The sequence below is a fragment of the Nipponia nippon genome, unplaced genomic scaffold (assembly GCF_047370975.1).
Source record: "Nipponia nippon isolate SJK-2023a ecotype South Korea unplaced genomic scaffold, ASM4737097v1 scaffold_33, whole genome shotgun sequence".
Classification (NCBI taxonomy): domain Eukaryota; kingdom Metazoa; phylum Chordata; class Aves; order Pelecaniformes; family Threskiornithidae; genus Nipponia; species Nipponia nippon.
The window spans coordinates 575,959-597,636 of NW_028262351.1; the positions used below are offsets into that span (position 1 = coordinate 575,959).

General features: G+C 40.0%; 1 protein-coding gene and 1 long non-coding RNA gene across 14 annotated transcripts; one reads left to right on the forward strand and one right to left on the reverse strand.

Annotated features, from left to right (window-relative positions):
• Nucleotides 1-627: 627 nt before the first annotated feature.
• Nucleotides 628-19,675, reverse strand: LOC104011916 (heterogeneous nuclear ribonucleoprotein K). Of its 13 annotated transcripts, none has more exons than XM_087770776.1 (16): nt 19,563-19,675; nt 16,751-16,829; nt 16,555-16,634; nt 15,557-15,666; nt 14,103-14,159; nt 12,557-12,600; nt 11,559-11,631; nt 10,861-10,974; nt 9,553-9,681; nt 8,704-9,011; nt 8,303-8,357; nt 6,967-7,017; nt 2,936-2,957; nt 2,778-2,860; nt 2,147-2,316; nt 628-1,371 (listed from the first exon to the last, which is right to left on the reverse strand). In XM_087770776.1, exons 3-16 carry the CDS (start codon nt 16,601-16,603, stop codon nt 1,338-1,340), a joined length of 1,299 nt encoding a protein of 432 aa, XP_087626902.1. In that variant the 5' UTR covers nt 16,604-16,634; nt 16,751-16,829; nt 19,563-19,675; the 3' UTR covers nt 628-1,337. The 13 variants fall into 13 exon arrangements, with proteins under 13 accessions (XP_087626902.1, XP_087626900.1, XP_087626911.1 ...); XM_087770774.1 differs by lacking the exon at nt 19,563-19,675 and adding an exon at nt 19,269-19,400; XM_087770785.1 differs by lacking the exon at nt 19,563-19,675 and adding an exon at nt 19,252-19,386 and having other exon boundaries at nt 628-1,310; nt 15,557-15,654.
• LOC148054139 (uncharacterized) lies at nt 19,470-20,747 on the forward strand. The gene is made up of 2 exons (XR_015707618.1): nt 19,470-19,609; nt 20,410-20,747. It is a non-coding gene; the product is annotated as an uncharacterized LOC148054139 (long non-coding RNA).
• Nucleotides 20,748-21,678: the final 931 nt, after the last annotated feature.

Genomic DNA, 21,678 nt, shown 5'->3' on the forward strand with positions numbered 1-21,678 from the left:
CCATATGGTTCAAAAAGATGAGAAAAGTAAAATGTCCTAGACACACACCCCCCAAAGTGAAATAATTCACTTAATCTGGATCAATGACATTCAGATTTACAAAGTTTTTTTGCATTTTTTAAAATTGTTTTTATTTAGGAAGTGAAATTAAAACTTGTAAACTATAAATACAAATGCCAAGGTATTACATGAAATATCCAGAGGTACTTTATCTTTTTTAATTTCTCACAAATATTTCCTATGGAATTCAACAAACAACAGGGAAAACAAACAAGTTTAACTTGATTTTCATTGTATACAGAACTTAGATACTGCCAATTTGTCAATTCATAAAAGTTTCTACCTGACACAAATGAAAGCTCTGAAAACTACAATTCATTCATTAATGATACACCAACTGCTATTTTTAACATTGTTATTTGCATTAAGCAAGCTGTCTAGAACAAGGTGTATTTAACCCACTGTTAACTCAAGTGGCATCACAAACTTAAAATATTTTATTTATATACTGTCACCAATATATATATGTACTGCAAAGAGGGCCAGAAACTTGCAAAAAAAGGTCAAATTTCACACAATGTTTGCATTCATATTTTTGTACTTTTTCCCCAAATAGCAAAGCTGAGCCACTGTTTTCACCGTTTCTTTAATTTGCCAAAAACATGTAACTCCATCTATATCAAAGAAGCAGAAGAGCAAACTTAACAGTAACTTTCACTTATGCATTTTCTTGTGGGAGGGGAAAAAGGGTGTATCCATTTTACGTATTACCTTATGTATATAAAAAAAAGACCACCAATAATAGGTTCACTAAATTTATTAAAAAAATCATAAAATATATCTTAAAAAAGAGCATTACATTCTGCACACTGCTGCTCTCAAAGGATGCCAGGGACATGTGGACGACCAGTCTTCTCCCCCCCTTCAAAAAAAAAAAAAAAAAAAAAAAGGAAAAAAGTACAGTGTACATAAAAAGCAGGGTGTTCACAATAGTTACAGAAAAAACATTACAATTTACCACCAACAATGAACAAAAATAAAATCCACTCTCTGCTGCTGCTTCAAAATTTCACTGTTAGTCTTGTGCGGCCTTTCCCTCCCCCAAATATTTGTAATGAACTAAAACATTACATCTGGTGAACAGCAGATTCCACTACACCTCAAATGCAGAACACCTATGAAGCAGAGGAATGTTGGCTTTTTAAACAGAAGCAGATATTAAAAAAAAAAAAAAAAAAAAAAAAAAAAGATGCAGGACTCCTTCAGTTCTTCACTAGTCTTAGAAAAACTTTCCAGAATACTGCTTCACACTATAAAAAAGAAAAAATAATCTTGCATTAGAATCCTTCAACATCTGCATACTGCTTCACACTATAAAAGAAAAAGAAAAAAACATGTATTAGAATGATTGACCATACATCTTGCATCAAGTCATAATGGCATTCTTAAAGATTATACTACAAATTCCCAATACATTTAAAACTAAATAATTTAAAAAGATTAATGGCTAATAATTATAGGCATATAATTATTTTAAGCACATTTAAATATCAGTAATCTAAAGCCAAACATTCAAGTTAAACATTAACAAATGCTATGATAGCCAACATGTTATTAAAGCAAAACTAAGCAAACTAAGTCCGAAACTGTTAATATTTGGCAGAAGAGAAAGTAATGCCAGCAAGATGTGAAATGCTGCATAACAGCACCAATTGATTTCAACTTGTCCTGTAGAGGCATGGTCTGTGCCATATGGCAGACTGTGATTTGTTGTCAGTTAAGTTATCTAAAAACAACAAAATCACTAGTCTTCCACACAGAACTAAACCAACGTCCACTGAAATCTTCTATATTTTCTACAGGTTCTATGTAATTTATTACAAGTAGGTTTTTTTGCAGCAATTTTCACCAGAGAAATGAGAGGACTGCTTGGTTAAGGTGTCTTCCATCAAGATTAGTTTTGAGGGAATCTTCATTTTAGTTAGAACAGAGAAAAGGCAGAACTACTACTGGAGAAGTTAGGTTCAATAGTTACTTAAATCCTGCCTTCTAAAAACTATATTGCAGAGAAGAACAACTTTAGAATGTAGTAGTAGGAAAGTCAGTTTAAAATTGACAGTAAGGACAGCATTAAGCTTCAACTTGCCTGTTCTGCAGTAAATACTGAGCATTTTGTATCTGGTCCTGTGTTCCCGTAATAGTTATTATTCGATCTTCTGAGCCTTCTAGTGGTTCATCAATTTTGATTGAAGCTCCTGACTCATGACGTATTTGTTTGATTCTCTGGCCTCCCTTTCCAATAATAGATCCTGCCAACTAGGGGAGAAAATAAAGCATTCATTTCTTGATATAACTTTCTCTGCAAAAACACAGTACTGTTCAAGTAGCTTCCATCAATTTAGTTTTAAGAGCTGCAATGGAAGCTTACTCTTTTACAGCCTCAAAACATCCTCTGTAACGTTTATTATATAAACACAGGTGGGATAAAGTTGGAAGAACCAGATGCTTGTTTGTAAAAACAAGTTATGTAGACCATCTCTATTACTGAATACTAACAATTAAAAAAATAGTTCAGTGCATCTCTAAAGTGAAGACAAAACAAACATCCTTAAGAATAAACTTTTGGTGATTTAGAAACACTTGCTTTATATTAAAAGTACTTGTCAAGCATCCCAAATACTTTTGATTTACTTACATAGTCGGAGAAAAGGCTGTGGTTTTCTATTTATTTATTTATTTATTTAAACACAAGTGGAAAGCAAGCCAGCTTCACTTACATCTTTGGGAATCGTTACTTGTGTTGTGATGATGGGTCCACCAAGATCTCCATATGAACCACGGCCCCCTGTGTAAGAATAGTCTGATTTAAATGTATGCATCAAGCCTCTTACTGACTAAATGAAGTGTCATGTCAAAGTTCTCTATAAAAACTTACCATATCCAGAGCCACCCTCAAACTATAAAAAAAAGAGAAAGAATACCCTTAAATAGCAAATAGCCATGATTCATTAACATGCTTTCATCAAGTATCATACTGTTAACTTTGAGCCTATTTTATGCAAAAATCCTAACCCACAACCTTAATCTAAGCGTCATTAAAGGCAAACTGGGGAAGAGGGCAGACCAGGAACAAAGCGGGGGGGAGAATATGGCATGAGAACCTCTTGGCTTACTCTGTTAAAACCTCTAAGAATAAGACATCAAGATCCAGCCATACCAGTTTACCAAGCAACCTTATCAATTCAGCTTGTAAACAGCTCTTGATGCTGATCTGTTCCTGACCCTTGGACTAAACTAACATTCAAATCAAAAGATCAGAGTTCAGCCTTATTACTACTACCTATACAGCTCAAGAGAAATTAAAGTCTTAGTTTGGGACAAGACATTTACCTGGTAACTGTCAACCCTCCTACATCTATATCTTAAAGAAAAAACAAGTCAACTCTAATAACTTCATAATTGGTGTCTCCATTCAGACTATGCTACAATCCTTTGTATCTTAGAAGGGACAATCATGACACTAATTACTGCTGTTCTGCTAAAACTACCATATACCAAATCCAAATCACTGCAATGCAACACTCCTGACTGCTTTTATTTTCAGGATTTGTAGACTGGTACTTGATATCAAGTGCTTAATTTGATCTAATGCCTTCTAAATGCACAAACACCCTCCTTTGGGAGGCAGTCCTGAAGGGCAAAGGAGTCCAGGAAGGCTGGATGTTATTCAAGGAGGTAACCTCAAAGGCGCAGGAGCAGGCTGTCCCCATGTGCCGCAAGTCGAGCAGGCAGGGGAGAAGACCGGCCTGGCTGGACAGAGAGCTTTGGCTAGAACACAGAAAAAAAAGGAGAGCCTACCGCCTTTGGAAGAAGGGGCAGGCGACTCAGGGGGATTACAAGGATGTTGTGAGGATATGCAGGGAGAAGATCAGAAACGCAAAGGCCCAGCTGGAAATTAAACTGGCCACCAACATTAAAGACAACAAAAAAAGTTTTTATAAATATGTCAGTGACAAAAGGAGGGCCAGGGAGAATCTCCCTCCTTTGTTGGATGCAGAAGGTAACCTTGCCACGAAGGATGAGGAGAAGGCAGAGGTACTTAATGCCTTCTTTGCCTCAGTCTTTAATAGTCAAGCTAGTCATCCTCGGGTTTTTCAGGCCCCTGAGCTGGGAGATGGAGATAGGATGCAAAGTGAAGTCCCAGTTGTTGAAGAGGTGGCAGTCACTGACCTGCTCCTCCACCTGGATGCGCACAAGTCCACGGGGCCAGATGGGATCCACCTGAGGATACTGAGGGAGCTGGCAGAGGAGCTGGCCAAGCCACTCTCCATTATTTATCAGCAGTCCTGGTCAACCGGGGAGGTCCCAGATGACTGGAAGCTAGCAAATGTGACGCCCCTCTACAAGAAGGGTCGGAAGGAGGATCCGGGGAACTACAGGCCTGTCAGCTTGACCTCGGTGCCAGGGAAGGTCATGGAGCAGATCATCTTGAGTGCCATTATGCAGCAAGTGCGGGACAACTGAGGGATCAGGCCCAGCCAGCATGGGTTTACGAAAGGGAGATCCTGTTTCACTAACCTGGTCTCCTTCTATGACAAGGTGACCCGCGTAGTGGATGAGGGGAAGGCTGTGGATGTTGTCTACCCGGACTTTAGTAAGGCCTTTGACACAGTCTCCCACAGCATTCTCCTGGAGAAGCTGGCTGCTCACGGCTTGGATGGGTGCACTCTGCGCTGGGTTAAAAACTGGCTGGATGGCCGAGCCCAGAGAGTGGTGGTGAATGGAGTCAAATCCAGTTGGCGGCCGGTCAAGAGTGGTGGTGTTCCCCAGGGCTCAGTACTGGGGCCGGTCCTGTTCAACATCTTCATTGATGATCTGGATGAGGGGATTGAGTGCACCCTCAGTAAGTTTCCAGATGACACCAAGTTGGGTGGAAGTGTCGATCTGCTGGAGGATAGGAAGGCCCTGCAGAGGGACCTGGACAGGCTGGATCGTTGGGCCGGGGCCAACTGCATGAGATTCAACAAGGCTAAGTGCCGGGTCCTGCACTTGGGTCACAACAACCCCATGCAACGCTACAGGCTGGGGGAGGAGTGGCTGGAGAGCTGCCTGGCGGAAAAGGACCTGGGGGTGTTGGTTGACAGCCGCCTGAACATGAACCAGCAGTGTGCTCAGGTGGCCAAGAGGGCCAATGGCATCCTGGCCTGTATCAAGAATAATGTGGCCAGCAGGACCAGGGAGGCGACAGTGCCCCTGTACTCGGCACTGGTGAGGCCGCACCTCGAATACTGTGTTCAGTTTTGGGCCCCTCACTACAAGAAGGACATTGAGGTGCTGGAGCGTGTCCAGAGAAGGGCAACGAAGCTGGTGAAGGGTCTGGAGAACAAGTCTTATGAGGAGCAGCTGAGGGAGCTGGGGTTGTTTAGTCTGGAGAAGAGGAGGCTGAGGGGAGACCTTATTGCTCTCTACAACTACCTGAAAGGAGGTCGTAGCGAGGTGGGGGTCGGTCTCTTCTCCCTAGTAACAAGGGATAGGACGAGAGGAAACGGCCTCAAGCTGCGCCAGGGGAGGTTTAGGTTAGACATTAGGAAAAACTTCTTCACCGAAAGGGTAATCAGGCATTGGAACAGGCTGCCCAGGGAAGTGGTTGAGTCTCTATCCCTAGAGGTATTTAAAGAACAGATAGATGTGGTGCTCGAGGACATGGTATAGCGGTGGACTTGGCAGTGATAGGTTAACGGTTGGACTCGATGATCTTAAGGGTCTTTTCCAACCTTAACGATTCTATGATTCTATGATTTAATATCTTCCTGTAAAAGCAGAGAATAGATCTGCACACTTCTCCAGAATTCAACTTATATCACTGAACTACAGAAATACAGGAATTTGTGTGAATTACTTGTTGCATTACAACTTCTGCAAACAACTTTTTCCAAAAAACTATTTACCTGCTAGCTTTTTGGAGCCACATCAAAATGGAAGCTATTCAGAAAAAAAAAAAACTTTCAGCTGATCATCTTTCTAAGCAACCTATGTTGTGTAATCATGTTGCTTAGCAACACAGATCATAATACAACATAATAGAGCTTGTAGTGGATTGCAAAATACTAAAGAATGAAGGACACTGCTTAGAACTTAATTCAGAGGCTGATCAGAGCTGCACATTCCACGCACATACTCTTCCACCTATTTCTGCTGATATTTTGCAGAGGGAATCCCTTTTTCGGGCTAACTTGTTTTAATGAACAATCCTTTTCTTGACCCTTTCTGCTGCTTCTCCTCCCCAGACTACAAGACAGCAAATGAATTTGACAGGAGATGAGTAATTATAACTGCAGTGTTTATGTAAGCTAGGAACTAACATTTAATATTTGGCAGCACTTTGCCATCTTCTAGACAGCATAAACACTTGCTGACACCCTTTGAACTTTCCTTCCTAAACCCCCTAAGACTAAGAAGTTTGATAAACACAAATCAAATGGAATACTTTCAAATATATGGATAGGTAATGCATAATAGCTTATCCACAACTATAAGTAAAGAATTATTGTTAACATTCCTTGTTTGAAACAGGAGAAAACACAACATGATGAAGTTAACATAAAACATATTCCTAAATAGATGCACCTATAGGGTGTTGAAAAGCAAGAGTTGCAGTGAAAGTTACAACTTAGAATACTAAAATAGGGTACAAGAGGCAATACAACAGAAAAGCTTCTCTCTTTTGGCTGTGCTGCTGCATGCTTCCATTGTGGAACATTAACTGTCTGTATAGGATTCACTGTTCAGGACATAAACTGCCAATAACCTGGGTTAGGAGGACAGCTTTAGGGATTTTTCATTAGGTGCAAGCTGCCACTGACTACATTCAATCCCAAGAAATTCCAGTTATCACTTAACCAATTCAAATTATTTTCTCAAAAATCAACTATTAAACTAGTCAAATAAAAGCATGAGCACACTCACCAACTCTGGTGGCTGCATGTCATCACAGGCATCCACGTGACACTGCATCATCTTCCAGGCACAACATAATAGGAGGAAAAGAGGAAATGAATCCAAATTAAATCCATGTCAGGGATCCATGGAGGCTTATAGGTAACTTGGCAAGCAAACACATACATACCAATATAGAGAAACATTTTTCTGCACTACTTAAACTACTACAAAGACTCAAAACAGAGCATAGACAACTTGGTGTTTTTGGTGTTGGGTTTTTTGGGGGGTGGGGTTTTTTGTTTGTTTTTGGTAATTTTAAGTGCAAGTCTTTCCTTTCAATATTTCTGCTAGGCTTCTGGTGCCCCAATTTTGACATTCTTGTAATATATACTTCCAGTATGTATTACTGGAAGTAATTGACTCTTCCTCCCAGAAGGCGGCAATGTGTAAATCTCATTGAGGTAGCCTATTTCATAGCTCCTCTCCTCTTCTTTCTCTTCCATTCATTTAAAAGAAAAGAAAAATAAAAAAATCTCATCTAATCTGTCATCTTAAGGAGTGTGCCAAACAGAACCAGAGGAGAAAAAGGTTGTTACCACAGAGATTTACCTCCCAGATTCCTATGATTTCTCTTCCCAGGAAAGAGGCTACAACAGTAAATGACTACCAGGAAGACACATTTCAGAGTGCAACATGGAAGAGTATCTTTAAGCCTTTTTTAATCCCCCCCCCCCCCCCCATGGCTGAATGTACCTAATTTCATTTAAAATTCAACTTATCAGTGGCCCTGGCTCCAAAACATTTGGAATTACAGTAGATTTTTTTTTTTTTTCAGACATAGAAATCGGCATAAAGACAGAATTGATTTGAAAAAGCAATCGTCTGCCAGGCCAACTAGAGCTCTTTAAGAGAACATGAATAATATCTGTAAATTCTGCTAACATCTGTTGGAAAACATTGTTCTGACATGCTTTCTTGATCTGAAAAGCCTCCCAATTCTTATTTCTGTCATTCTGATTAAAAAGAAAAAGTCTAAAAGAAGGTCTGTGTAATAAAATCTGCAGGGACTGTGCTCTACCAACTTTCTATTCCATTGTTGATGGCAGGTAGGGAAAACAACCAACCAACCAACCCCCACAAATCAAAACCACACAGCAGATCACATCCCAAATACCCTTTACACCCCAAACAGTTGTCTTCTTGGGGGGACCATTTGTATGGCCAAAACATTTTGGTGATATCAAAGTTTATCAGAAGCACACATGCCCCACGCTTAAATGTATGTATTCAAGAACAGTTTCCTCAGATATTCAAAGTGCTAACTGTATTTACTAAACAAAACAATATGAATTTTAACTCCTACCATTCCATCATAACGGTCTCCAGGTCTACCCCTTCGGTCATAAGACATAAGATCTCTAAAATGAAAAAAAGCAGCAGTATACGACTTGTTATAAACTAGTTTATATATTCTAGTTCAAATTTTCATGATTTGCACACGACTATGAATTTCTAAATGCTTTAGCCAAGTTCTGAATGACATAAAATAAAGTTACAGAACTACTGACTATAGTCCTGATAGACTGCTACATTGCAGAAATAATTAAATTCAAATACTTTTCAAAATTCTCTGGTGCAATGCACACTCAATCCCGCATAATCACTACCAATATGGAGTGTGAAACAAGTCCTGGAAACACGAGCGCAATTCAGCAAATTTTACTCAACTTGAGTTTTGTACAATACATTTATCCAACAACTTACCCGCCACGAGGAGGTGGTGGAGGAGGAAGAGGAAGATTACGAGCTCTGCTGCCACCTCTGCCACCACGACCTGGCGGTGGTGGTGGAGGTCCTCTGCGAGGGCTCATATCATCATAATCTCTTCTTGATGGAGGCATAGGTCGTCCACCACGACCAGGAGGCATTCGATCAAAGCCTCCTCTTCCACGCATTGGAAAGCCTACTGGACGTCCCCTTCTATCGTCAAACATCATTGTGAAGCCACCATAGTCATATGTTTCATCATAGAAATTGGGATCATAAGGCTGGGCCCGTCCTTTAATTGGAGACTAAGACACACACAAACACACAAAAAAAAAAAAAAACCAAAAAACAAACAACCAAAACCAACACCACCACCCCCGGTTAGCACTATTACAATTATTATATTTCATTAAATTACTATATTAAATGCATAAATATGGATTTATACATTCTGAATACGTTCTTGATTTCACAATGCTGATAAGAAAGGCAGGGATGGTAATATGCATCCTGAGAACTTAACTAGAGAAACTGCTGTTACTGATGGGTGGCACGTACATTTGTCTCACTTCCTCCCCAATTTAAAATTTCTTATTTTACTGATATGTAAAGCATGACTAACAGTCCACTGGTACCAAAAGTTGCTTCCCTCTCCCATAAGGTACACCCCAATTCTAGAAAACAGGAATAATTTCAAAGGGTGCTAACAGTCCAACGCTTATTTTGTTACCAGAGAAGTAAGAGGCACTGAATTCAAAATAGAAATGGAAAGATATAATTTTCCATCCAAATCATCCCAACTTTCATGAATACCAATGAAAGAATAATAAGTTTAAGACATATTACCTCAGAGATAAGATCCAAGATAATCTTGATACATTCCACAACTCTATCAGGTTTTCCACCAATAAGCACCACTCTATCAGTGGAATGAGGACAACACTCTTGGAAAAGCTTAATGGTGGTCTGAGTGTTCTGTTGAACAGAAGAAAAAAAAACCCACCAAAATCTTCAAATAGAAGTATTTTAAACAATTTTATAAACTTATTGAAAACAAAATAGGTAAGACACACACTAAAACATTTTTTGAAGAAACAATCAAACCAGATCATTAAACTTCCAGTCATTTTAACTGAATGTTTGCTTCTGAGTTCTTACAACAAATTTAATCTTAGGATATTACATTTTTAAGACCTGCAATGACATCAGTTTGTATGAAATGCTAGTGAAGAGGAAAAAAGTTTAATTTTTAAAATCTTTCAATTATGGCTCATCTACATGGTCATTTAATCAAATATTAGCAAAAGGAACACATATCCATTATAAGCTTACAGGTTATATAAACCTTCATATGTCATAAAAACATGCTTTGGATGCAAGACAGCAATGTTGCCAGGATTATGTCTAGTCATCTTACCTTCCTCAGTCCACACAAATAGTAGCTTACGCCTAAACTGACCTGGAATTGCCTTTGACACAATGCCAGGAAAGGATAGAAAACAACACTCTAGATTCAGAGACCACTAGCTTTTTAGAACAAAACCTCATTCCTTCACAAAGGAAACTGAACTGTGGTCTTCAAGGAAGTGGAACTTAAAAAAAACAAAAAACCTCCCAACCCCCCCCCCCCAAACCAAACAAAACACCCCAACCACCAACCCCCTCAACAAAAAACAAAACCCACAACAAAAAAACCCCAAACCCACCCAAAAACCCAACAAAAAACCCACCCCATACTGCCTCTTTATTAAATTATCTGTTAAATTACCATCATTAGTTTATGGAGATGCGTCCATGCTAAACCATTTTCCATGTCCAACACCACCAATATAGTCTATTAAGCAGTTCATTCCAGAATGAGTGATGAATGGCATTTTAATTTTAAAAAGTATCCTTTATTTATAAAGATTACTCTACTGCTAATATGTTTAAAAGCTTTATAAGAAGTCCTAGGCTCTATCACCAACAGCCACTTTCTGACTTTTTGCAAGGAAGTTGTAATAAGTAACTCCGATCCCAGAACACAGAAATCATGTATGAAATATGTTCTGACGGAATTATTGCAGATGATGCTTACACTCACTGTTTATGAACACAAAAACCTAATTTGTTTATAAAATAAAAGCAGAATCTGAAAAGAATAGGAAACAGTACCTCTCTGAGTTCTTTGATTTTAGCACCCTTGACACCAATAATTCCTCCTGCTAGACTTTGGTGAATTAGAAGTCTTAATTCACAGTCAAAGTCGCTACCTTTGTAGTGTTGATACTGTAAGATGCATACAAGGAAAGAATAAAATATTAGTCAGGGGAAAAAAATAACTGAAAAATCAAAATACTAGTTTTGTTTTTTTGTTAAGGTTTTTCTCCAAACACCATGGTATGACTTAATTTGCTGCTGAACTGTAATGCTGTATTTGCTACGATAGAATCACACCTATTTAAGTACTTTGCCTCAACATGAGGTGATGTCAAATTAGTTTTCCTTATTTCTTTTATTATTGTATAAAATTTTAAGATATCAAACAGCGCAACACACTTGCTTACAAAGCCAAGGCAGAATGGAAATTACAATACAAATACCTCAAATTGGGGACTAAACAAGTCAGAAGACAGGTGTTTTGAAGGGGAGGAGGCTGTTCCAAATATTAATTTCTAGGAAGATATTGTCTCTGTCCTCTACCAAAAAAAATGCCAACGTGTAGTTTGAGAGCTATAGGCCTCCTTTCAAAACAGGCTGGGTTTTATTTTCTAATTTAACATATTAAAAATAGCACACAATCATCTAGAATTATCTTGTTTTTAAAATCTAAATTTATACCTCTGAAGAAGAAACAAACCTAAGAGACATACCTCTTCTAAAGTAGGGATAATCTTCTTCAAGATTTCTCCAATTGTCTCTGTATCTGCACTTATACTCAAGATGCTATTAGAGGCCATAGTGTCAGAAAATATGGAGAAGGTGGAAAAGTAGTAGAAGTTTAGTATTCATAATCATACACAAAATTCTAACAAGACTGACTACACAGAAGAACTTAAAATTAATATTCCCCATTTAAAGTAAACCTGTTCACTGGATTTAGAACACATGCATCTTTGTTTATGCCCAATGTATATGCATGATGAATTTAAGACTAGGTAGGTCTTGCAGAGAGAGCGAGCAAGCAAGAGCTTTTAGAAGGGCCCAGATTAAGTGGGCAAGAAATCGACGTAGAACCGAAAGTAGAAGTGAATATTCATGTTCCCCACCACCACTAATTTAGTATACCCTCACCATTACATTGGTAAAACTGGCACACCTTCTTGTAGAAAAAGTGGGGATATGCAAGTGGTCAACATTATATCTGGAGTAAGGTTGAGAGACCAGTTAGAAATTAGATTACTAACGGGCTCTGCAAAAAAGGAATATAAATACAAGGAAAAAAACCCCAAAACAAAAGACCCCCTCCAACAAACAAACAAAAACGTAACACAAATGAGAAGTGAAGGAAAGTGAACTAGAGTTAGTATTTTATCAGAAATAATTATGAACAGACAATGTTGAGGGGAGCAAGGTGGGCCACAAAGACAGAGCAAGAGACTCTTGAAACAATTTGATTTATAATGCAGTGAATATGCAACACTTGAAGCTGTGCTCCTTCCATTGAAATAAAATTAGTGGATTATTTGGGGTGGCCAACTCACGTAAAAGTTCAGTGACAAAAAGACTTAATGGGGAAAATAAGACAGAAAACTTTAAAAAACAATACACGGTCTATAAGGGGATACTATTTAATTATATAAAAGGCAGGTAATAAAATACATTTCTCTCTTTCTAATCAGGCAGTGAGGCATAAACTGTTGGGACATACCGCTCGGGGCCACTGCTGTCTGGGACTGAAACACTTGCATTGTACTGCATTGGTCATTGGCGTTCGTGGATGTTGGCATTGGGCATGGGTATTCAATCAGAAGTTGTCAAGTATGGTACCCGTTTGGCAACGAGCACATTTTTGGGCATAGCCAACCAGGGTTTTCACATGGGCGTTCAGGGGCGGATGGGCCAACGTCATGGTGGGCAACGCAGGGGCAAGTCGATCCAGTACATGGGTAACGGAGATATATGGCCAAAAAAAACAAGGAGAGGGAAAAGGGGGAAAAGCAATAAATTTTAATTTAATACAAACTATACTCATTACTCTCAGTTAATGAAACAAGCTTAAGTTGTTCTGAAGACTAACACAATAATGGATTGCTACATCGACTGTGGCTTAACAGTATGGATCTTAATGAATTACTTTATCTGACTAAACTACTTTTTACTTTTAACATAATAATGTTTCAGTAGCAGGCTGGCTCATGAATGTAGACACAAAAAAAAAAAACCAAACAACTGTTGAGATCCATATTACTGAAACCTTGGGCAAGTTGGGAAAGTTACTATTCCAGACCAATTAAATTATCCAGACTTCGGTGACGTATTTATTTACTTAAAGCAAACAAACAGAAACACTAGCTGCCAAAGTTAGCAAGTATATGTATGATTCCTGACCATTTCAGCTTAATCCTCAATTCTAGTTGCTATAGTTTGTGAACTTAGATAGAACTAATTCTGTAATGATATATTAGCAAATATTGTGTTGAACACAGCCTTGCTTGAAAAAATTGCTGAAATTGTAGCTGATGCTAAGTACGGGAGTGTAAACAAATGGAATTTAAGAAGCATTGCCAAGTTTTATAACATTTACGCTGAACATGCGTCTAATCACAAAAGTCAACCCACTATAAAATATGAATAGGTAAGTAAGTCATGACCATTTAAAAATGCTTCCAAGTAACAGAATGTTTCTTTACTGTTCTATACCCGTATTTAAATCATGCAACCTTAACATGAATGTTTTTGTGCTTTATGTCCAAGCTGTTAAAGAACAGATGGACCGTTATGGTTGGGTTTTTTTGTTTTGGTTTGGTTTTTGGTTTTTGTTTGTTTTTTTTTTTAAAAGGAAGCTAAAGAATTCCTCTATCACTGGGTTAAGCCAGCTACCTGCAGTAGTTTTCAATAGTACTATAACTGATTCACACATATGGGAAATAGTACAGTTAAGGGTTTTAAGTTTTGCCAATATTTCTAATTAAAGATGTTAACTCATTTGAAGTGTGTAATTTAGAGGAACCCTGTTTGAAAGCAGAGGTTTAATATAAACCTCTCCTCCCACATAACTCAAGCTGGGTTTTAATTACAACACAAACTGAAAAACTAAAGTTATCTCCTCTAACAATCATTATAAATGGCTTATAATTAGATTATTGTTGTCTAGATTTGAATTTCTCAATTTCTAGAAATGTATGCAATCAAATTTTCAATGTAGTGCTCTGAAAGAATTGGTGTTAAATTAATTCAAACTCATATATACTCACATCTGTACGAAGTGCCTTAATATTTTTGCCACCTTTTCCAATCACTGCTCCAGCATTCTGGAAAATAGTTTTCAGAAGTTATGTTACGCTAATACAGCACAGACTACATTTTTAAACTGAAGACTAAGCACAATGTATCTATTTCTGCATTACCTTGTGGGATGCATTTAGGGGTGGGGTGGGGCTTGTTTTGCCTTTGAAAGGTTCAAATTAAATTGAAACATAAACTGACATGGTTTTACCATGGGGGGGAAAAAAGGTCAAAACACCTCTTACCACTGGACTTTGGAAAGAGATAAAAATACTCAATAATATTATTTCAATTTCAAATTTAAGTTTCTAGGCAATTCTGCCTGTGTTAAAACCATCTCACAGTTAGAATATGACTGAAAAAATACCTTATGGGATTCCATGCATGTTATGTAGGTCAAGGATTTTCCTAATTTATTTGATCACTTTTTTTTTTTTTTTAATGTTTGCAAATTTCACTTTCGCACTCCGAACATTTGATAATTTTAAATGCTACTTTTGGTTTAAACCTATGTAACTCAACTGACCGCTCAGGTAGGTACAGTCTGAAGAATGTAAAGCCAATATAAACAATCGCTAATCTCCAGTTGCTAAAATCAACAGGAATAAACTCAGATATTCAAGAGGGGCAATTGTAAAACTACATTTTTACCAGGCTATTTCAAGAACTACATGAAAAATTATTGTTTTTATTATGCAGTTCATACATGATGCTAACAGCACCGCAAACATTTTGCAGCACTCCATGTAACTTGACTATTCATCAGAAATGCCATGCAGAGTTAAGGTAATATTCCCCTGCTCCGACACAAAATACTGAGTTACTTCAAACAGCGCAAACATCTGTAACAACTGGAAACATTAAAGGAGATCCATAAATAGCAATTTTACTATGACAATTTATACTAGTCAATGAAGCAATTGCAATCCCTGAAACATTACTCCCATATTTCCTCCTGTTGATACATACAGATTTACTAAATCTGGGAAAATTACTACAATCCTGAAGAAGTTCTCATCTTGCCTCTCATATTTAAATTACAATCATAAGCTGATCATTCCCTAAACTGCTTGCTTTCTAAAGACTAATACACAGTCATTTCCCGGAAACAATTGCATTCCACTCAAAAAGAAAAGTGGCTTATAATTTCTATTGCTTTATTTTTTCAATGAATACATTTTTTTTAAATCAGAAAAGTCCCATAGATCATTAAAGACTCATCCTTGAAAAAAATTTATTGAAGATAATACCATTGCAATACACTTCTACTATCATTCATGCACACTTACAAATATTCCTAATAAGTTATTTTATATTAAATAAAGCACACGTCCTTTCTAAACATACACCACAACATACACTTTGTCACCACTGTCTTCAGCAATGGTATAAGCAGGAACATAGCAATACTGAAAAAGCATACTTTGCTTTGAAGCAAGATACGTAATTCAACCATCTCATCTGTATTCCGAGATCTTTTGAAGGCCTGTTCTTCTTCCATATCTTCTGCAGGACGTTTGCCTGTAGACAGGTCCATAGTGGGGAAAACACAAATATATATTTAACTTTCTAAGTCACAATAAAATTGTACATCAAGCTTATGCACTGTATTCCTAATGAAGCATTCCTTCCCATTAGCCCAGCACTAACTTCTGACATCTACCCCGAGTATCTATAGCACAGAAACAGGTTTTTACTTCATCAGCCTACATATCAATTAATTATTGAAGACTCATTCCAAATCTATGAACTGCAGTTGAAATGAGACTTTTGCAAACTTAGTGAAAAATTTACAACATGTTGTTTAAAGCAGTGCTGCATCACCTACCTATTATTTCTTTTACAATTGGGAAAACCTTAAAGCCCATAAGATCAAAAGTAGTTTGTCCAATACTGAAATACTGGTGGAACAACAGAAAAGCAGTATTTCAAATAGCTTTGAAAAAACGGCATGAATCAACTCAATGCTAATGCCCTAACTCTTCTTCACTAATTATGTCCAAAACATTTTTCATTTAGCTAATATTTAGAGATATTTCACACGTATATATACATTCCTTCAAAATAACAACTGCGGTAAATAAAATACAGTAATAGGTATGCCTGACAGTACTTTTACACGATCACACTGTCCAGACAAGTACCAAGTATTTAGCTATCAAATATTTTCAAATCCTTAGTTACAACTTTTAGTTACTTATGCCACGTCTAAAATACTCCCAAAGAAAAATTATGTATTCGCGATACAAAAACCACGTAAAACCATACGGGACACTTAAAAATTAAAAGATTAAATGCAAAAATGCTGCCAATACAAACGTTTGATACAGTTAAAGCATTCCAAAATAGTTCGAAATACTGAGACTTAAAAAGGTTCTTTCCCTCCCAAATAAAATAAAATAGCCCTTTAAAAAAATTTACCATTTGTCTCTGTGTTAGTAAAGGTCTCCTCCTGTTGTTCAGTCTCCATTACCTTTTATTCTTAGGTATGCAGATAAAACCTGTTGCAGAATAAAAAAAGCTAGTACATCTATTTTGTGGAGAGGGAAAAAAAAAAGCAAACTGTACATCATACTAAAGGGAAAAACAAAAAGAGATGCCCGCTTTTAGAACTTACCGGTTTTATATACGCTTGCAGAGCAAAACTCAAGTGTTTTGGGCAGGATCAAAACTCAACAGCCTACTGCTTCAGAAGCCTATGAAAACAGCATAGATCAGGCTCTGTTTACTTACAGGTCTGATTCTCGCTACAACTAAAAATGGGAGTTTGACCCGAGTTTTTGCTGCAAAACTTTTCTTTATAAATGAGAAAACATAACAAGGCCAAACACATCACTAAGAGGAGAAATAATAATCAAGTCTGTAAAGTTACAGATAAATAATTACAGTCTGAATGATTCTGGACTTGCTCAGTTTTCAAGCATTTGCTAGTTTTAAGCAATCACATCTACTGATGATGATTTTCAGATATTTAAAGTGAACAATTATCCGGTTCCTATTTTTAGCATGTTATATAATACATATAGTGAATTTCCTTTTTAAGAGACACTATGTATCAATCTGCTTATTGTTTAGTTCTAAACATTTAGACTAAAATGTTGTTATTATAATCACCAGCATTAATTTCATAAGTTCTCTATCAACTTACTATCAGACATTCTATCATGCCTTCCATTCAATATAACAGATGAACAAAATAAATTACACACAAGCCACACTAGAAAAATTCTGTTAAAAAATACCACATTGTAGTTATGTATAACCTCTGCATACATGCACAAAGAATCTCAAAAGCAGCTGAACTTTTTTGACTTTGTGAAACAGGTACCTCTTTCAAGATCTATTTTTGTTAAGTCCACATGAGAATACTTGTAAAACACATAAGAAGTCCAGGCAGAACAATTTTACACCTTATTCTCTTAAAAAAATCATTTGTACAGATAACAGTCAAACAAAGAATGCTATTTTTCCCCCTTTGGATTTTATTGCTCAACTTCCATAGCCTGAACAAACGGTTGACACTTACGTATCCACGAAGAAAAAGTGAGGTATGTTTAACTTTTTAAAACATCCTTTCAATCATCTGTTAATTTGTAAGTTACCCTGTTTGTGCAGGCTGACAGCATGCACTGCCGGTAGGCATGCACTCTTTTACAGCCGCTGCTGAGAGACCGCCTTCCCAGCGCATGCTAGTATTTCCAGGCCCCTAATTTGAGCTAATGGAAAAGTGCCGCTTACAGAATAGCCAAGTCTCAAACAGACGTTGCCAGAGCGCGGGGGGAAGGAGGAAAGAGAAATTTCACCAGGTTCAAATGGCTAGCCCAGACCCTCTTCTATTCTGTTCCAGACCCTATTCTATTTACGACCCTCCCAAAAATTTGAGAGCTGCGGGGAGACGAAGTGTAATACAGTGTTCAGGACAAGGTGCTCTCAATTAGTTACTGTGCTCTGTTGAGTAAATCAAGTTTGCGGGATTAAATTGACTAACGCAATGGTTTTTAAAACATCGAAAGTATAAAGCGGCCGCGAACACGAGTAGAGGGCTGGGAGATGCCTGCGCGTCTCTACCCCGCTCCCTCCGGGACGAACAGCCCTTCCCGCCCGGACACCTCCCCTTCCGCAGCCAATGCGCAAGCCGCGCCACGGTCTGCTCGAGCACAGCCAGCCGGCCCACCCGCCGCCGCAGAGCGCTCGGAAGCCCAGCTCACTCCCTGGGTGGTGGGGGGGAAGGAGGCGGCGTTACATAACCCCCGCAGCCTGAGACCCACCTCCGCGGCGGCGGGGACCAGCAGAAATGGCGGCCGCTGTAATGGCGCCTATCCACTGCTAGGCGGAGCCGGGAGCCGAAAAACCACCACCACGCGGTCACAAGATTTCCCCCACTCTGCCCAGGGAGACACAAAGGAGGCGCTCGGTGGCCCTCACCCGAGCTCAAGCGGGGCCGGCAGAGCGCAACGGCCCCACCACGAGAACTTCGCCATCGCCGCGATCACTCCTAAAGAAAGTAGGCCCTGCTGCAGAGCACTCCCCAATCGGTTTGGCACGGCCGCTTCCGCCCAGGCCGCAGCTGAGAGCACCCTCCCTCCTCTTCCTCTCTGCCCGCCATAATTCCCAAAAACTCGCCCCATACAGTTACCCAGGGTAGGCGCAGGAAGGCGGCTGCGGCCGCTCCCCCGGCCTTAGCGCGCACCCGCTAGCGCAGCCGGCCTCCACCCCATCGCCACTCCGGGAGCCGCCGTGCCCGCACTAAGGTCGCCGAGGCGCGACGGCTGCCGGCAGAGACACAGATCACCCTTTCCGCCCTTCCCTCAGGACAGATGGGCCCCCTTGGGCCCGCAGGTTGCGCCAAACCACTCCACATTAGTTAAGGAGGAGTCGCTCCCACCCCCCTCCTTCTCCACGCAGCAGTCCCCGGACCTACCCAATTCCACCGCCCCGCCAGCGGGATAGAGCGCTGTCCCTACGGGAGCCCACGAAAATCCTGGGGCCCAGCGGCGACTCAGGTCTCCCACTCAGCAGCGTCGAGAGGGGCGCGATCAACAGCTCCACTTTCCTCAGCCCGGCTTAGCCCACCCATTCCCCTCCCCCCCCAGCGCGTCACGCGCGAGCCGCGCTTACCTGCGCCCACCACGTACGAGAGAGAAAGGTGAGCAGCTCCCACCACCACCACACACATTCACCAGCACTGCCAGGCGACTGGCCCAGCCGCCTCCTCTCCTCCCCCCCGTGGGGACCCACTGCGGCCTCGTTGGGTAAGGCAACTGCCCGTCAGGGCAGGGATGGCCTCTAGTTCGCCCCGCCCTCCGTGTAGACCACAGTGAGACAGGCCTGGATGTCACGAGGAGAAGAGCGCGATCCACCCTGCACCGCCGCGGTGTGCCTTGCTTGCTTGCTTGCTTGCTTGCTTGCTTGCTTGCTTTTTGTTTTACCTGCCTGACAGGAGCCACGAGAAAAGCGGCAACAACAGTGGAAGACGGTAAAGGAGAGCGAGAGCGACCTCAGTTTTTTGGGGGGAAAAAATGGCGTCTGCAAAAACTCCGCCTTGTGCTTGTCCCCTAGCACCGGAGGGGGCGGGGTAGGGTTTTTGGGATGCTTAAAGGCGCGCGTGGCTCGACGCCTCCTATTGGCTGTTGGGTTGCGCGGGGTTTTGGGGGGCTGTGCACAGAGGGCAGGTGTATTCTCCCTTCCCACCCACAACTCGGGTGATGGGAGGTGGGCTGCCCTACTAGTTCTGCCCGCTCATTCGGCACCGCCCCTGCCCGGGATAAGTGTAGGGTGGCTCGGCTGAGGGTAGGGTGAGGGGGTTTGGGCTCAGTCAGCCTGTTTGAGGAGTAGGGAGATCTGTGTCCCGTCCCCTGTATGGCTCTCTGGTGAGACGGGCCATCACCATCGCTGTCCACTGCAGCTCGTCGGTGCCCGCAGGAATGCGGGGTGGCAGCTGGCCTCACCGCCCCTGGGGCTCTTGGCACAGGGTAGCAGCGCCAAGCGAGTGACAGGCTGCCTAAGGGCTGCGCGGCCGAGATGAGAAACTTATCGAAAATGGCGTGACATGCTGGTCCTTACCTTACAAGAGGCCCACGGGATTAGACCCGTTGATGAGTAAACAAATGGGTTATTTTCCTTAAGTAACTGTACAGTTTCTTCTAAGTGGTGGAGTTTTGGGGAGACCTTTAAGGCAGGATATTTTTTTCTTAGCTGCAGGTTATAATGTCAGAAGACAAGCCTTGTGTTTCTTAACTATTCTTACAGTAATTTTTCTTTGGTGTAATTCTGTAGGGAGCCTGTAAAAGCTACCAGCAAGCAAAAGACTTCTGAAAGAACAGTATTGTGGGAATAAATGAGATAGTGTTTTACTTTGATGAGATGCAGCTGTGGCCTTGAGGCTTGTTACAAACAAGTTTGTGTAACTTAGAGGCAGAAAAAAAAGGATGAGATTGGATATATCCCTGAAAGAGGAATTCGCATGCACCAGCTTGAAGAACCAATAAGTAACGCTGAAGAGACGCGTGGACGCAAGACAGCAGCCAATGAAATGGGTTTTGCTTGCTCATGAACACTAGATCATATTATAAAAGGGATAGATTGTAAAAATAAAGTGTCATTGTCGTCGTCTTCTTCGCTTGTCTTCACTTGTCTTCGCCTAAACTCATACGCGGAGTCTGTGATTAATTGCCACACAGTATCTGCTGGAGATGAAAACAGTACAAGTAACTTTTCACAGCATAATAGCGTACATCAGGCTTACAGTTCTGCAGATTTCTCTTTGGTAGTATTTTCCAAAGAAAGGTGGAATGATATAGATCTAGTTGAGAACGGATGTAAATTCCAGCGCACTTCTGACAGCAGGCTGCTAACAATGAACCAGTATGTTTTTAAAAAACTGATCCAAAAGCAGATCAGCCAGAGAATGATATGCAATCCTTTCCTTGTAGAGCAGTAGAGGCACATGATCTTGATTTAGTTTCTCCACCTTTCACCTGTATTTCTGTTCTCCTTGCAAAAAAGCCAATTCTGAAAGTTAGATGTTTTATTGTAACTCTTAATAGAAACCTCACAAGCAGCGATGGGTCCAGGGGTATAAAGACAAAATTTTCTGATGGTTCAGCTTATCTTGAAGTAGACTTTGCTGATGATACTCTAACAAGTTTGATTGGATTTTCAGTGTCTGAAATGAATATGTTGAAAAAGATCCCATTTCACATCCAAAGCTTAAGGATGGTTTAGAGAAAAGTCAAAGATGACTGATAGATCTGTTTGATGACTATAGAATTTAATCGTTTTTTTCAGTATAAAGCCACTGTATTAATTCTACAGGATGTGGATACAAGGCATCTAGAACAATTGAAGAATTGTTTGAATAAATAATGTGTGCAAACTTGTAGATTATATATTAGGAAATGTTTAAGTCAAGATTTTCCCTGAAGGATTGTTGGAAATTAAAGTTAAGTGGTACGCCTTTTCTCTCTCAGGAACAATAGTGGAAAAGTGAGAGGAGGAGATGTCTTAACAGGTAGGTATTTACCAGTTTGTTTCTTATGGTGATAA

Bases quoted from the DNA above. Each gene is read 5' to 3' on its own strand.
- LOC104011916 (XM_087770776.1), bottom strand. From the start codon at position 16,603: ATGGAGACTGAACAACAGGAGGAGACCTTTACTAACACAGAGACAAAT. The intron at 12,601-14,102 runs GTGAGTATATAT...TGACCAATGCAG, and splicing joins TTAAGGCACTTCGTACAGAT to TACAATGCAAGTGTTTCAGT. The intron at 10,975-11,558 runs GTATGTCTCTTA...TGCATCTTACAG, and splicing joins TTATCCCTACTTTAGAAGAG to TATCAACACTACAAAGGTAG.